Source organism: Typha angustifolia, chromosome 9 (assembly GCF_048772165.1).
Source record: "Typha angustifolia cultivar Huaian chromosome 9, ASM4877216v1, whole genome shotgun sequence".
In the NCBI taxonomy this organism is placed as follows: domain Eukaryota; kingdom Viridiplantae; phylum Streptophyta; class Magnoliopsida; order Poales; family Typhaceae; genus Typha; species Typha angustifolia.
In genome coordinates, this window is record NC_133247.1 from 4,166,237 (window position 1) to 4,184,276 (window position 18,040).

The 18,040-nt window shown below is 36.1% G+C and overlaps 2 protein-coding genes across 2 annotated transcripts; both read left to right on the forward strand.

The window, feature by feature from the left end:
• Nucleotides 1-3,433: 3,433 nt before the first annotated feature.
• LOC140767275 (protein S40-4-like) lies at nucleotides 3,434-4,399 on the forward strand. The gene has a single exon (XM_073107126.1). The coding sequence runs from the start codon at nucleotides 3,589-3,591 to the stop codon at nucleotides 4,069-4,071; it is 483 nt and encodes a 160-aa protein (XP_072963227.1). The 5' UTR covers nucleotides 3,434-3,588; the 3' UTR covers nucleotides 4,072-4,399.
• Nucleotides 4,400-11,442: 7,043 nt separating this feature from the next.
• On the forward strand, nucleotides 11,443-17,605 carry LOC140766919 (double-stranded RNA-binding protein 6-like). Its single transcript, XM_073106610.1, has 3 exons — nucleotides 11,443-12,095; nucleotides 14,224-14,443; nucleotides 15,921-17,605. Exons 1-3 carry the CDS (start codon nucleotides 11,850-11,852, stop codon nucleotides 17,018-17,020), a joined length of 1,566 nt encoding a protein of 521 aa, XP_072962711.1. The 5' UTR covers nucleotides 11,443-11,849; the 3' UTR covers nucleotides 17,021-17,605.
• The last annotated feature ends 435 nt before the right edge of the window (nucleotides 17,606-18,040 follow it).

Genomic DNA, 18,040 nt, shown 5'->3' on the forward strand with positions numbered 1-18,040 from the left:
ATGATAGCTGACATTGAGATGATAAATAGACTTTGATCGATTAGAGTTATCAATATCTCCATTGGTCAACTTGTTCAGAGGTTAACCTTTTAGATGTCAATTTTTTTCTATCCATAAGCATTATATAAATGGTCAAAAGGCAACCATTGCCACCCTCTAGCATAATAATCTCTTAGACTCTAATAATCTTTACATTGAACGTGATCAAGATATGAAGGAGGAGGATTAGTGTATAAAAAACTAAGTGGAAGAAGGATCATGGAAGGTGGCAAAGAACAAACACAAGAAGAAGAAGGATAAAAAAAAAGACTACACGTAAAAAGAAGAGCATGCATGGATAATTGAGCACAGCTCTTATCAAGAAAGTGAATCTTGCTTTAGAGTAAACTAGTTCTTAAGACTTGTTAATTAATTTAATTTGGCTTCCTTCTTTGTTTTGCGAGCATGACAGCTATTGATCTCATAGATTAAGAAGTGAAGGGTCAAAACTCAAAAGAAAGGGATAAGCTTGGAGAGAGGTCCAATAATCTGTGGAGTTGTGAAGTGTAAACTAATCCTGGAGTTATCATAAGATAATAGGAGATATTCCCAAGGTTGAAGTTGGTAATATGCTTTCTTTATTTAAATTAGGTTAAATATATTTTACTCTCTGTACTTATGCCTAAGATTACTTTACTCCGTATACTTTAAAAAGTCTCAAACCAGTCTTTATACTTATGATTAAAATGAGGTTGCTAGGTTTTTTATCCAATGTAGAAGTCGTGAATTTTAAAAATAAATGTGGGGCTGAATTATCTCTATTTTTAATTTTTTTTTATGGATAAAAATGTAATTCTCTTCTTATATAAGCATCTCTTTGAATACTTACATGTTTTATTCTCTTGCTTTCTAGATTATGCCAACTATATGGTTAAAGCTCAATTTTTTATAATATTCAATAGTTATATTACATCTAAGAACAAGATAAATATGGATTAATCATAAATCAAATAAAAAAAACTCATCTATTTTATCTAATAAATGCGACATAGGTATTTTGGTTGTTTTAATGAAAAAACTTATGATTTTATTTTAGTCGTAATTATATAGATAGATTTGAGACTTTTTAAAATATCGAGAGTAAAATAATTTTACGTATAAGTATAAGGGGGTAAAATATATTTAACCCATTTAAGTTTGTTGTACAGCAACAAACAAAGGAGATTTTGTCTGAGATAATGATTTGCAAAAGTTTCAACTGTTAATAGAGATGTAAAAATACTTAAATTATCCACATAAAAATATTTAAGAGCATTGATTCTAGCATGTTTATGGTTAGGTTTAGGTTTTTCTTTTGAAAAAAATTGAATCAGTTGCAACTTTGAATTAACTAGGAGGAGATTAAATGCTTAAGTTTGAAGTATAACTATATAGAGATTAGGTTGAAGTCAGAGCAAAATAAACAGAGGTAAAGACATTTGTAATCATTTAACTAGTTTTTCTTTTTTTTTCCCCTTCTAATTCACCACAAGCCCATTGACCCTTAGAAGGACTTGTGATTTCATGATAAATACTTGTACAAAACTGAGTTGTTTAACAAATAAGTATCATCATTAAGAGATTAATTAAGAAGGAGAGATTCAGAGGATCCTAATTAATCTACATGCCTCTTAAGGTCAAAACTTGCGAGCTTGTGCGCATGCAAGTTTTCTATACAGAAGTCAATCATCTACTTGAAGTTGGTGAATTTAGAAATAAAGAGTACTTGGCATGACCATTGTTAATGGATAAGAACCAGCAACTAGTATAATTAGAAAGTAAAAGTTGTTATTAGATAACCGGTTAACCTAAAAGTTAAAATTTTAGTTTGATATCATATAACATAACCAATTGACCCAAAAAATTAAGTTATCCGCTAACAGACTATGAACAATATATTATTAGAGTATAAGATATAAAAAATATTATTATCTAATAACTTAAGTTTTTAAAATAATTGGTGAGTTAATATAATCCATATTTGAATTAGCCGTCCAATTTCTTAAACGATGATGAGTGTTAAAATATAAAAAAAAAATTTAATAACTTACTATTTTAGTAAATCTATGGAATTCTGACGTGGAAAGAGAATTAGCAATTTATTAGATATATTATTAAATGAATTGATCTTCAACAAACTTAATTTGGCATATTAATTCCCATTGCATTTTGGTATAAATAACTCATTTGCATTTCAAGGGCACGTAGAATATATACATACTATTGACAAGTTGATAAAGACTTAGCTTGTATCTAAGCAAACCAAACGCTACTACTGACAAGGCTCCTTTATTGGTTAGGCAGCTCATCTATCTTCTGATTTAAAGCACTTATAATTATCATCTTACGTGCAACTTGGGAAGCCATTACATCTCATTTTCTTCACTCTTTCCAGGTATTAATTGTAGCTTATTAAAGTCTCACCAGCAATTTATTCCATTGAGTGAGCCACTTATCAAGAAACATGAAAAACATATGGCTTCTCAAAGACTTGACCAATAAATTATTTGTCATATATATATATATATATATATGCATATATAAAGTAAAGCTAATTATATTTAGATTAATATTAATAAAATTATAAAATATAATGTCTTTGTTTTGCGAAGTCCTCCTACATGAAGATAACGTAGACATTGAAAAGGAAATTAACCTAACAATAGCTCCCATGTTCTCGTGATTCACACCCAATAATAGGGATCGAATAAAATGGGTCTTTTATCGTGATGGTAAAATATCTTTATCTTTTGGACTTATTCCCAATTCCTTCTTTTAGCCAAATTAACTCGAGATTATTCGGACACTGTTCCGTAGTCCAACAACCCTTTCCGGCACTCGCAGTTGCAATGGCCACTGACATCGTGACACGTCCGACCATTCAATGTTCCTTATAAACACCCGGATAGGGATGGGGTGATGGGGAATAACTCCGGCGATAAAGTCGTCAGATGACAGCCAAGTTATCCGGTGGGGTACCACCACCCAGAGCTTCCTAGCCGCGTGAGCTGGCCGAGGGGGGACCCACCCACCTCGCACGTGGTCCCCACTTCTTCACGTGCCCCTCAAAGCCTCTGCCCCCCCCCCCCCCCCCCCCACATCGTCGCCCTTCCACCTCCTCCTCGCGACACGTGGCGAGAGGATACTCCGTGCCACGTGTCGCAGTCTGGGACGATGCTTCCGATTTGCCCTGGTTGATCGTCGTCGGTTTATTTTGTCGTTATCTAGAACCACTAGGATCTAACGTGTTCCGAGGTGTATGTAACATAATCTACGTGACGTGGCGCATCGATCAGTGGCATTCACGTAAATGAATCACAATTCGCGAGGACAAAAATCGAAAGAGCGAGAGAGAGAGAGAGAGCCTTATCTTCATCGCCACCTCCGCCCAGCAGCCCTCTACTACATCATCCATCCCCTATAAAATCCCACCATCCCCTCTTCTCTTACGAGACAAACCTTTCTTCAATTTTGCCTTCTACCCCCTCTTTTCTTTCCGAGATTTTATTCCAGACCTCCACTACCAAAATAACGAAGAAGTTGAGGGGCTTATTCGACAAAAAGGAAAGTATGGCAGGAAGGACTCGCTCGCTGATGAAAAACCCTCACAGGCTCTTCACGCCCGCGCCCGAGTCGGCCGGCCCGATCCGGTTCGGCTCGGACGAGTTCGACGAGTCCGACATCTGGGGCTGCCCGGTCGAGCCCCGGCCGGCCGAGACGCGGAAGCCGGTCCCGGCCCGAAGCGGGAGGAAGAAAACCGACAAGTTGGACCGCGGCAGCGGTCCGGCATCCCTCCCGGTCAACATTCCGGACTGGTCTGAGATCCTCCGCGGCGAGTACGTCGGCAAGCCTAACAACGACTGGGAGGTGGAGGACGACGAGGACGACGAGAGCGGTGAGGTGACCGGGGTGGTGATCCCGCCGCACGAGTTGTTGTACCGGAACCGGACCGCCTCGTTCTCCGTCCACGAAGGGGTCGGCCGGACCCTAAAGGGCCGGGATTTGAGACGGGTACGAAATGCCATTTGGGAAAAAATCGGATTCCAGGATTAAATTAATCAAGATTACCTCTTCGTTCTTTCTTTCTTTCTTTCTTTTTTAAAATCTATTCCCCTCTTGGGATAGAAGAGAAGTTGTTGGTTTTGGCCATTTTTGGTAGTTGGATTTCACTATTTTTTTGTTTTTTTTTAAAAAAATCACTCCATGGCTTTAAGATTGTATTTTCCTTTTCAAATGGCTGGCTAGTAGGAAGTTATTCTCCTTTTCCCTCCTATATTTCCTATTATTTATAAGCGTGGAAATGTTCCACCGAAGAGGAAAGAAAGAGAGAGAAACTTGGGGGGTGAAGGGAGGATTTTTTGGCGTTATCCAAATTGCTGTGGAAGTTTTTAGATAAAGAATAGTACTTCCTCCACGTCAGACTACATTCGTTTAAGCGTATTTTATTTATGGACCTTCTTTTATTAAGAATTCCATTTTTTAAAAAAAAAAAAAAACTCCTCAGCATGTCGTAATCCAAGTCAAAAAGTTAGTAGAGATAATTTACACCCTACATTATGACTATTCTTAATTTGAGCCCCGCATTGGTGTCGACTAAAATAATCATAACACGTAAGGTGTAAAATGAAACGAAGGGTTATTATAATAGTGTTAGGCAGGCAACTTCTTGGAAACTCTGGCAAGTTGTTTGAAAGAAGAGCTCGTGCAATCTCTCCCTCGAAGTTTGTGACGGTTGTGAACAGAGAGACAAGTCAATAGGAAGGCATATTTTGGAAAGGACGAGGGTTAATTTGTTAATTCCTTCGTACTCAACAATTAGTTGAGCTTGCAGGGTTTAATTGGCGTAATGCGCCTCGAAAGACGCGAGCGGCATCGATTGCAGGTAACTTTGTCCTGGACATGGATTAGACGTGCATTCCTGTTAAGAGACATCTTAAAGCGGTGTTTAGCATCTCAATATTCCTGTTAAATGACTCTTTATAATTATTATTATTATTCTTATTATTCATAATTTCACACTCTTGTCATATAAATATTTATTATTTTACTCTTATATTTTTACTTTAAATATCTCAAAATATATCTGTTATAAATCAGCTTAATTTAATTCGATCAATTAATTAAGGACGTGGCTTTCAAAAGATGATATTTAAACGTTGGATCTTCTTAAATTTTGAAGACTAAGACGGTGGAAGGAAGTAAGTGTGAGAGAGCTAGAGCAAGTAAAGAAGAAGATAAAAACATAATGTCGTTTTCAATTATCAGATTCAATTAGGGTTTATACATATTTATAATAGACAATCCAATACAAACAACTAAATTAAAATCCTAACAAATCAACTAAATTAGTCTTCCTTATCTTCTCGAATTAACTCTTTGTTTTGCTGCGGATGGATTCCGAATCTAAAGAAGTTGTGAATACCAAAGTTGTATCTGGAGTTTGCCGATCTTATCCAAATATTTGATATTATTCAGATATCTATAGAATATTTTGTGAATATTTTACCAAAATTACTTAGAGCTAAATTTAATTAATTATATAAATTCTAACCTACTAAGGTTCTAATTAATTCAAATAAACAAATAAGATAACTTGACTCAATCCATTGAGTCCAATGTCTTTCGAGGTGATCCGATCTAATCAAAATCACATCAATATCATAATAATTTTTGTTGTTGTAATAGTTAGTTATTATATAAATGAGTTAAAATAGTTTAAAAAAACTAAAGTAGTCAGCTAATAATCAAGCAGTAATTAATCTCTAAGGTTATTATTTTGCATATATGCCTGCTCAAAATCTCATTATTTATGTGACAGTTTTGTATTCAAATGAGAATAAAAAATACTTCCGGTCAAAATCTCATTATATATATATATATATATATATATATATATATAAAGAACTAGCTATCTATTCTTATATGGAGGATTAGGCATCCCTTCTACATAAAAAAAAGAAGAGTTGAGAGAATTATAGAATATAATCACATATCTGTTTCTAAAATTTTAATTTCTAGCTTATTTTTTTAACATATAAATTAATCTTAAAGTCTTAGGAGAAGTATTCTTGGCATAAATTATAATTTAACTAGACCAAAATTGTCAATCATATAGGGTTTGTTATGAGATACATATTATTAATCCATTTGCTAACAATCGAGATCATCCTGCTCTATCAAGCATCAAGCATGGAGGGAATTATTCCTAGTCACATGAAATAGAGGGTTTATTTGCAAAGATGCACCTCTCTTTATAGAGAAATGACTGCTAATTATATTTTTCTTTCATCTTATTTTGTGGGGGAAAAAGTTAGCCATACATTCTCGAATAGACCCCTCTTTTTTGTCATGAAGTTATCGATTTGGACAGTTCAAAAGGTCAGGGTCGAATAAAAACTAATCGAAAAATAAAATAAAATAAAATTACAAATAACACCTACATTTTGATTATATTATGCACCCCTCTCTTAAAATTATAGGGAGTTATTTGTAATTTTCTCTATATACAGTATACTTTTCATCGGAAGTGGAGTCACGAAAGCCCAATGAGCGTCTTCTTTTGGGGGCCCAAAGATAGCTATGGGCTTTCATTTGGTTATCAACTCTAAGGCCCAAATTATTATTTTCTTCTTCTTCTTTTAATTTATCCATTTGTTCCAATAAAATACTCGGCATATTGTGACACACTATTAAAATTTTAATCAAAATTAAAGTGATATAACAGTCCAAGAGCATCATCTACAGTAGCAAAGCTTGACTCAAATGACAATACAGTATTTTTATCAGACTCGATCTTATCCTTTGCTAAATAGGCATCAAACTTATACACTGCTGGATCAATAAGAAGAAAGAACGATACATCTTTGATCTTTTTCATTTTCTTTTTAAATATTTAGAAAAGATATTTGTTACCGTATCTTAGTATCTAACTTTCTTTTACTTTCCGAACGCTTAAATTCATTACATTGATTTTATCTATATATTTTTTTACTTCTATGTTGACTTTAATTTAAAGCTTATTTTATTTTGCGAAGAGATGAAGTGACAGTTGGACTAACAATTTCAAAAACGTTAACCTCACTGACAATATGCTGTTCAAAGAGAAAAAAAAACTAATCATAGATAGAGTGTCTAATTAATGCTAAATATTGCATGTGTGATTACACTATCAATTATGATTTCCAAACAATGAAGTTTGTCTGAGCAAGTAGTCTTCTCATCAATCAATCAATCAACTGGACAAGTTGATGTACCAATGATTGTGACAAATGAAACATCCTCGAAATTAAGTCGGAAGATTAAAAGATATAATTAGTTTAATTCAAGCTTAATTTAAGCTTGAGCTTATCTTAAAAACTTGAAATAGACTCGAGATGAATATAATCCGAGCTCAAACTTAGTTTCCATGCTCACTGAAAATTGAAGAATTCAACTGTAATTAGTGACCATTTATGATTAAGTAGTTGTCAAAGCCATTACTTGATCAAAGTTGGAATGCTTAAATTAAGTAGTTTTCAAATGCAAAACCAAGCCAGTCCACATAATTAGACCATCAAATGTTTCTAGATCACCCACGTGTATCATGCCAACAAGAGATAATCTTCATTAATTAAGCTTAATCTATCGACTCATTCCTCTTTAATATGAGCTTAATTACTTTTTTTTTCTACCATGAGAAAGATTGATACAATTATATTTGTAGTCAACATCAAAGAGAAGGCCTTTTATACATTTATTTATGCGTCAATGAATTGGTTGCATGGTTATTGACTGGTATTTGGTATTCTAGAACTATGTTTTAGGGAAAAATCAAAATTTTATCCATTTTAATCAGAAAATTATATTTATTAGACTAAGTTCTATAACTTAAATAAAAAATATATATTAAGCCCAAAGAACGTTGAATAGTAAAGTATACATAAATACACCATGACACTAAGACAAGGTCTTCTGTCGACTCCATCACGACTCCTGCATATTTAAACCAACACTGAAGCGCACCATGACTATGACCTGCACAACACATAGGAAAGCAAAACTCAAAACTATAAAAAACTTAAAACACAAAAAGTTGATAACTACCTAGATGGCTACTACAATAATTTTAGTGTCAAGCAAAATAGCATAAGTGGGGCAAATGGGGCGAAGGAGGGGTAAGAGAAGGGGATGATGCAATCAACAGTGATAGTGAATGAAACACTCTCGTTGAGAAAGGAGATCACCCTAACATCAGAGCCAATGATGACTTCAAAGATAACAAAGAATAAATTCTTCGGACCACAAAAGATGGCATAGAGGCGGTCGATCTTAGATTCATTAGAGAAGGTAAAGATGGAGAGAGATTCGAGAAAAGATAATGAGAAAGGTAGAGGGAGAGAGTGCAGCTAGGGTTTATAATTGGAGAAAATATCAACCGAGAAGGTAGAAAGAGAGAGAGGAGTAGAAAAGAGGAGAGTGGAGGGAGAAGGCGACGATGAGGATGGAAAGGAGGAGGTAAGTGATGCGAAAAGAAATATGGGAAAAGATTTTTATTTATTTATTTTTAAAAGAAAGAAGATGAAGAAAAGCCAACTTGAGTGAGGGAAGAGAAGCCCTCCTCCACTCTCCCTAGTCACTTTGGTTAGGAGAGGAGAAGAGCGCACCAATGATGGAAAGGGAAGACTTTTCTACGGGAGGGGAATAAGACAAGCCAAACCCTAGCAAAGCTAGGGCCAATGTGTTCAAAGTTTTTTTAAGTAATTAATGAATCTCATGCTACATATTTTATAAAGGTTCTTCTTTTTGGGTTAAAAATACATGTTATCTATTTATTTATGCATAAAATTATTTTATCCTATATATAATTTATTTACTAATTCACTTTTTATACTTATCATTAAAGTGCACTATTCTAGAATTTCTAACCCAATTAATAGAGTTCACCAAACGACCAAAATACTCTGTTATATTTATTAGACAAATTAATTAGGAAGAAGGGTAATTTAGGTATTTTCATAATTTATTATATTTATTTAGATGGGCTCTATTAATTGAGATAAAAGACTCAAATAGTTTTACTAGAATAATAAGTACATCGGTACAAATTGTTTAGAGACACAAAGTAATTTTATATCTGAGCATAACGACATAAATATAAGTATACCTTTCTCCCTTCTAAATTCTTATTTATATAGATATAGTCATGTTAGCTTTTAGATTTAATTAAATATTAAGATTTTATCAATATAAAATACAAAAATAAATATCCAGTAATAATATTTATATTATTTCATCTATTAAAATTTTAATAAAATCGTAACTTACAATTGTATATGAGAATATGAAATTTAAAAAGAACATACACATAAAAGAAAAAAATAAATTTAAAAGGGTATACATGTAAAAAGCCATTATATATATATATATTATATATAGTTATGTATTTATGTATGTACATCACCTAAAATTAATTGATCTTTTAAAGAAAATCTAAATGATGATGTGCATTTAAAGAGATCTACATTTTGGGATACAATTAAAGTTAAGAAGACCATTTTTATGGGGCTAGAGATGGAATTGAAAGTTGGAGTGGGGGTAGAGAGAGTAGTAGTTCCAGTGACCATTAAATAGATGGGGCCAACGCCGCATTTATATTGAATGGAGTATGGACCAAACTTTTATTAGGTGGACCATTTGCCCTAATTCTTCTTCCTTCGTTCGCTTTGACACCACAACCAAAGCACGCCAAATCAAATGATCTCCTCAGTGTATTTCCTGAATAAGAATTACTCTATTTATTCATGACTCTTGTCATATTACATGTCAGTAATATTATATTATAATATTATAAAATATTAATTACTTTTATCACATATTTTTTGTTCTCTATGCAGAGAATAAAATTAGATACAAGTAAATTTTAAAAAAAAATTGACGTTAAATAGAAGACCAATAAATGTTATATAATGTATTTTAATTAAAATAAAATGAGGTCAAAGTTTACTTCAACGTAGGCCGAGTGGCACTTTTGTCGGATTCGGAGAGACGTGACCACGCGTTTCGCTCCCTCGTCTGGTGAAAAGTCTCAGTTCCACTTTCGTTCATACTTGCCCCTACAGAATAACTTTTTCTATAGCTAAGTGTTGGTGGTTATCGCCGTAATTTTTCTTAAAACTTTGTCTTGTTTTGAGAGGGTAGAAAGAGGTAGGAAAGATGCCCAGCAATTGGTGAACCGTAGGATACACCGAACTAACGGACGGGATTGTCCTACGGGATACTGGGAAGGGAGAGTGATATCTTCACTCTTCTTTTTTAAGCTGACTCCACTTGAGGAGTCAGCTTTTCTCAAGTTTTGTGTTTACAAAAAATAGATAAGAAAGTCTATGGTAGTGTTTTTTATTTCTTCCTACAGGAGAGAAAACTAGTGGGAGAGAAAACTACGGTTAGGTAGATCTTCAGAAGTTAGAGAATTAGAGTCCGTCGATCTATACCAGTGAAATAAAGGAGAAAAAGAAGAAGAAATAGATAAGATATATTTTAACATTTAATATTATCGTCACTGACATCATGCCATAAAAAAGAAAAAGAAAGAACTCCACTTCTTAGGAACCGATTGTAATGGGAAAGAGCGGCCACAAAAGTCTACTTCTCTACTACACAATTGCTATCGGAAGAAGACCGACTCCTTGGCCTATCAACTATCACAGTGAAAAAAAGCTCTATCTCACTCGACTTCGATCTTCTATGACCACTTGAACGGGTCATCTATTTGTCGGCATAAGAAAAGAACGAAAAAGGTGAGAGAAAAAATTGTTTTTCTGTGCCTAATAATCACCTCTCCTCTTTTTTAATCGAAGCAATTAAGGAGGAAAAGAGGAAGAAGATTGTGATAGCCATACTAAGCGATAAAACACGAGAGAAAGAAGAAGAGATAAATCCTGACCTCTTACTACGAATAAGTCAACTAACAAACACTTTTTACGTAGTTACTGAAAATGTGAATGAAATAAAAATAACTATTATTGAAAGCTAAAACCTATTGTCAATAACTAGGTATGCAATAAAAGATTTAAAATAGTAGCGAGATAATATTTACACGGCAAGAGAGATGACGAACCATTATAACCTTATTATAGTAAGTGAGACGAGTAGTCCCCTACAAAATTGAGACGGAGGTTATGATATTGATTCACCTAGAAACCATAATTCACGTATTCCTATAGATAGCTTTAAACTAACTTATTTTTAGAGCTTTTTTTCTGAAAACAAGATTATTCCAAAAAGAAAAACATTGTGGAGTCAAACACGAGTAAACAACGGTACTATCTTTGTAATGCTAGACCAGCCGGAGTGAGAATATCAGCCTACGTGTAATTAAAAATACAACAAATTAGGAAACTGAGCAATAAAGAAAAAAGAGAAATTAAAAACTTGGAAAGTAAAGCAGTGGATTTCCACCGTTGCTTTTCTCTCTCCTCTTCACCCTTTTCCAGATCTCTCTCTCTCTCTCTATTTCCGTTTCGTTTTTTTCATAACACACCACAGAGGTGAGGAGAGGAGAGGAGGGGAGAGCAGAGGATACCAAAGAAGGCGAAAACCCTAGCTAAAACCTCGCAAAGTAATCTTCCATATGCCATCTTAATCTCGACAAAGCCACAGCCTGCAGTGCCGGATCCCCTCGGAGAACCATCTACCACGTCCTGCGACGGCGGCGCACCCAATCTCGCCGGGAATCAACCTATCCGGTGCAGCGGCGGCGCTGGAGACGGCCCTTAGATGCCGGATCTCGGCCCCACTCCGGCCGATCTGGAGCGCATTCGTAGAATCTAGGGTTTGGGTCAAGGGAAGGGGAGATGTACAAGAATCAGTTGCAGGAGCTGGCGCAGCGGAGCTGCTTCAACCTGCCGTCGTACACGTGCATACGGGAGGGGCCGGACCACGCGCCGCGTTTCAAGGCGACAGTCAACTTTAACGGCGAGGTCTTCGAAAGCCCTAGCTTCTGCACTACGCTGCGCCAGGCCGAGCACTCCGCCGCCGAGATCGCCCTCAACGCTCTCTCTCACCGTGGTCCATCCCACTCTCTCGCCGCTCGCATCCTGGTCAGTACTTTTTTTTCCTGCGAAAATTTATAAAAAGCCTTTTCTGTCCTTTTTCTCTTTGAAGGAAAGTTTTGAAAAGAAACGAAATTTCCTGTTCTTCGGCCTTTGAATCAGCTCGGAAGCGAGCTAATGGTGTGAACAAGTTGATATTTTGCTGAAAGTTGGAATTCTGGATCGAATTTTTTGGGCATTCTCTCCTTATCTCCATTAAGAAAATAAAAGTTAGAATTTTGATGGATTTTTATGGACACAATCTCTCTGTCTCCATTACAAAGTCCTTCCCACCCTTTTTCTCTTACAACGATCCTATTTTACCAGTAAAAGAATCTTTTAGTTCTTGGTATCTATAGGATAATTTTGAGTTAAAAGAGCTTGGTTTTTTTCCAATATTTTGTCGAAAAGAAGTCGAGGAAAGTATACAAAAAATGGAATCCAGAATTCTTTATTTTTTTTTACCAAATAAAAGATTAAGAAAAAAAAGAGCTTCACGACTTACGATTTAAAAGTAATTATTTCACGCGTCACGATTTAACTCGTTTGTTGGTCGGGCCGACGAACTCGATCTCGGTGCGTTTTAGTGTTATTATATATTTTAATTTAGTATATTATTAAAAGGGGCTGCTTCGTCCCAACGGCGACGGAGCTTGGAAGTCGAGACACCCTTTGATCTAACTTTTTATTTGATCGTATTTAGTAATCGTTTAGGAGATGTCATTAAGGTGGCCTTTTGTATCTCTGTTAATTATTTTCCTCTAGGGTTCCGTTTGGCACCCACTAGTGACCGTAACCATTCATTAAATTATTCAGGATAATTGCGAATATCGAGGGTAGAAAAGGGTATTTTTGTCCCACCACATGGGGACTCGTGCCACATGTGAAAGTCATTAAATTATAATTTGTTGTCATTAAGATAAGTTTAATTAAATGTAGTAGTGCAATATGAGATCCTCCAAATAAATTGATTTTAAATGAGCTAGTTTGCAGTGGATTAATGGTGACAAGATGGGTGGGTGGGTTTGAATTGAATTAGGAGCACTCACCTAACTGCAACCAATAGGTCAAGCAGGTGGGTCCCGGCTACTTAGTGGTAGGTGGGCAAGAGGGACTTATTTGGTCAACAGGGGTGTCTGTTATTTGAGATTGTTTGATTTGTTTAGTTAGTTGTCACTGTTCATGTATCGGCATATGAATAAGAGGATTTGCATGACTGACTAGTGACTAGTTACAAGTTTGACCATCTATCTGAGCATGATTACCATAATTGACCGAAATGGATGCTAAAGTTGATGGATTAGAAGGATATTACAGACATGGAATGTTGAAATTATCTTATCAATGTTTAATGTTTACAAGAACTTTATGTGGTCTGGTGTCCAGTATTTTCATTGATTTGAGCTGGATGTGGTCCATAAAAAGATTAGTGGATTGGGTACCAAGAAGGATATTGTTAACACCCAGAAATTCCTTACTAGTGTTATTTGTTGGGCAGGAACCTGATTTACTGAGACTGATGTCTATTCTTAGTTTCTTACAAGTACTCATCTCAGAATGATGATTAATATCTTTCCAGAATTTGTTCTCTTTGGAATTTTGGTGGCACCCTGCTTATGCACCAAATGATTCCTTAGTTTTGGTATGGCTTAAAGTACAAAATGTCTAGAATAGCATACACAAGCTTTTTAGCGAACAAACATAAAAAATGCTTATTTTGTTTTGGCTTAATTCATAAACAATAAGAAGGCATGAGGGCTTGAGCTATGCTAGCTAGGTAATTTTCTGGTGAAACATAAAACTGGGCTTGGCTATTTCGTAGTTTGGGCTCGACATTCAGATGCTTAGATGCCATTGTTTATTTTCTAATTTGCATCACGTCTAATCATTGATCCTCCTTTGCAGAGAGATTAAGTGTTCCGACTTTATGAGCTTAAAAAGTTCATGCATTTGTAAGCTTCAGTTTGAATCACTTTTCCTCTTGACTTCTGAAGATTGCTTTTCCTTTCAATGACCATTAACGAAACAAATGAAAGTTGTCAATTTTAAAACTGTCATTAGTATGATCGCATCTCTTTGAACTTACAGTGCTTCTTATGCACCAATTCATTCAGAGTGTAATTCTTCCCATAAACAGGATGAAACAGGTGTTTACAAGAACCTGCTACAGGAAGTAGCGCAGAGAGTTGGAGCCCCATTGCCATCATACACTACTGTAAGGTCTGGCCTAGGTCATCTGCCTGTTTTCACATGCACAGTGGAACTTGCTGGAATCATATTTTCTGGAGAACCGGCTAAGAACAAGAAGCAGGCAGAAAAGAATGCTGCCATGGCAGCATGGTCGTCATTGAAACAATGTGAGCCTCATCCTTTAGATTTAAAGTTTTAAATGTACTTTTTGCATTTATATATACCCGAAAGAAAATGTTTTAGCATTTTCTTATTCTTTAGAGAAGTTTTCCATTTACAAGTATGAATCTGTTATTCTCCCCACAGCTGCAAAAGCAGGAAAGATAACATATTTGGTGGAGTTTTAATTTTTAAATAGCTAGTGGAAAATGATTGATCTGAGTAGATAAATATAAGTAGTATACCCATATTCCCTTTTATTACTATTTAACTGAAGGTAATATTTGGTCTAAGAAGATTGAGTGTCTGTCAGGTATCATGAAATACTAGCTGTCAACTATGGCTAATAGTGCTTCTCGTTTCAGATAGACCCTGGCTTGTATGAAGATTTTGGTGTTAATATGTTACTTTGATACTTATAGTTATTAATTACTTACAGTTGCATTGTAAGTTACAGATGAATGATTCTATATGCAATTGCCAGGTAAACCTTTGAAATCAATCAGCAAAGTCATTGACAAAGAAAAAGGAAATTCTAATTGCAGAAAATCCTAATTCCTAGCTTTGTGATTGGTAAGAACTAAGAAGTGACCAACACCATGTAAGGACACAATATAGGATCATTGCCTTGTGAAACATATAGATGTACACCAGTCAGTTCAGATGCTCTCTTTATGAAACAATATCATTTCTTTTGTCATATCAGATCTGTTTTAAGCTGTATGACGGAGTACTATCCTAAAAGACATTATATCCAAAAGCAGAGGAAGCACAATTATATGGAGTACTATCCTAAAAGACATATTATATCTAAAAGCAGAGGAAGCACAATTATATGATACAGTCTCAATATAATGGCCTTTCTACTAGTTGATATAGTTTCTTATGTTTAATTGTCAAAAGGAAATTGGAGTATAGCTGGCAAGACGCCACACAATTTACCATGGTTGCATTCACCAAATTCTGAACTCTGAATCATCCCCTATCTTTTGTTTTATTTGACTCTTAAGTTGACAGTATCTTTTAAAATGTGTGATCACTTTGGCACGTCATACAGCACGTATTTTTAGTTTCATCATAAAAGAGCACCTTCTGCGGAGGGCATTGAGCAGTAAGCCTTCTGAATATGTACTTCTGGCTCATTAGATAGAACTTAGATGGAATTTCATAGTTTGAATTCAAAGATCAGCTCTTCTATTGTTAAGTAGGTTTTTGCTGCATAGTTTTTATTATTTATGAGGTCAAGTAGATGGATGTCTCATCTCTTCTACTGGAATGTGGTCTACTTCTATACTGCAAGGTGCTCTTTCTCCTCAGAAGGTAGTTTGGCTGATTCTTCACTATACTAGAGTTGAGCTGCAACACCAGCTTCACTGTTGATTTGAATTTTTTGACATTTGTCTCTCAAATGTTCTAAGTTTTTGTTGCTTGCAGTCATATCACTGTATCTGTGTCCCTAATATCATTGTTGTACCCATGCAACAGTGGCACAGCAAGCAGCCAGTTTGTCAGCTGAACCAGAGAATAACGATGAACAGGAGCAGATCAGGATAGCCCGAGCCCTCCTTAACTATCGCCTGAAGGAAAAGATGGCTATGGAGAATAATCCAAATGCCACACCATTCCCAAAGAAGTTCCCAATGCAGCCAGATAAAAGATCCTCATCACTTCAACCTTTCCCATCCACCTGCTCGAAGATACTTCCTCTAATCCGACCTAAATCTAGTTCAAGAACCAGACCTGTCTCCCCTGCAACAACTGATGGGGCATCGTCATCACCATTCTCACAGGCTGAAAACTGTAGTCCTTGGCCACAAAGGTTCCCTGCAGCTGGAGCAGCACCATATGTTCCAGTGCGGCACTTTAGAGCGCCTTGTCATGGCATGGCTCCTCCTGTTACAATAAGGACATCTGTACCGGTCTTTTCAGCTCCACCCCTCCCTCCACCACAAGCACGTGCTCATCAGCTTCCTCATGTGATGGGTCACTCGCAAATCCGTATAGCATCCCCGGTTCGCATCAGACCGGCTGTGCCAGTCTTTGCTGCTCCACATCCAATACCAGCTAAACCTGTTCAGGTAAAGGAAGTGATACCAGCAAATGAAGTGGTACCGGTTAAGGAATTGCCTGTGGTGCCCTCACCCCCTATTAGGCCTCCAATTCAGTTTGAGTCTGCAAGTCAGGTAAAGGTAGAACCACTAGCCCTTGCAGTTGAAGCACCATCAGCTCTTTTTGCCTCCCCAGATCATGTAAAGGAAGCTGCATCAATCCTTGCTGTTGAAGAAACATTGGTGGTTGCTCGTTCTCTGCCAACAACTACCAATGATCAAGCCAAGTGTTCCATGAATCTTTCAGCTATTAGGACTTCAGTTCAGTTTGAGGCCTCAAATCAGGTAAAGGTAGCACCACTAGCCCTCACAGTTGAAACACCAACAGCATCAATCCTTGCTGTTGAAAAACCATCTGTGGTTGCTCCCTCACCTCCAGCAGCCACCGATGGTCAAGCCAAGTGTGCCATGAATCTATCAGCTACATATGCAGATGAGGCTGCTGAAGTAGAGAGGTTGAAGCAGCTTGAGATCTAGAGAATATGATCCTTTTTCGTTTTGCTTTCTTCTGGGCTGTTTATTTTTATGTTTAGATATCTCAGTAGGATTTTGGGCAGGCTACATTGTACTAGGAGCTTAGCTTTACAGAAGCAAATCCCGGACTCTAGGTGGTTTGCCCATAATGAGTTTTTCATTTTTGTAGCTTCAAATTCTCCTCTTTAGTTAGCCAATGGTGTATGCCCTATGCTTCAAAAGGAACTTTGTATAGTTGCTAGGAGTCACTTCTTAAGTGTACTTTATTTATCAGAGAGCAAACCAGCAGAGGGCATTGGTTAAGTATTAATTGCCAGTCTCTGGGAAGATCAGATATGGTAAGGCTGGTGAGGCATAAATTTGGCAAAGCAAATCTTGTGTGGCCGAATCCAGCATTGCTAGCAGAATGTGGTATTTTGTGGGAGATTTTTGTCCTGCATTTGCTAACAGAATGCAACGTTTGATAATGAGCTTTTGATTCTTTACTCCTAGGGAATAAAAAGAAGAAAAAATGTAGGCTTTTCTACTCCTGTACCTTAGACAAGGGAAGTTTATATAAGGACCAGATCTTTCTCCACTTCCCTATAATCACCTCCCTTTCTAATTTCAGCTCTTTCGACTTCCTCTTTATTATATTATTGTTGATTATAATTATATATGTTTTTAACTGAATGTTTTCACGACTAACTACGTAAAGTGACTTTCATCGTAAGCTTTCACAAATTTTTTTCCGCATCTTATAAGAAAATACCGGCAGAAGTGATTCCCGAAGGACATTGAGATGGATTAATTTAGATCGGGTAGACATGTTTAAATGATGATCTTTAGAACGGCATGTTGTTCCTGGGTTACGTCCTTGGCATGGCAAGGCATTTAAAATCGCATGGAATTCAGAAGAATTGGATTTCCTTGTTCAAAATATGTGCCAGGCAAAACACTTAGGAGAGACACTATTTTAGACATATTCCAAGGGTTTTAGCACCACTCTTTTCACACAGAAATGGGGAAAATCCTATTAGTACA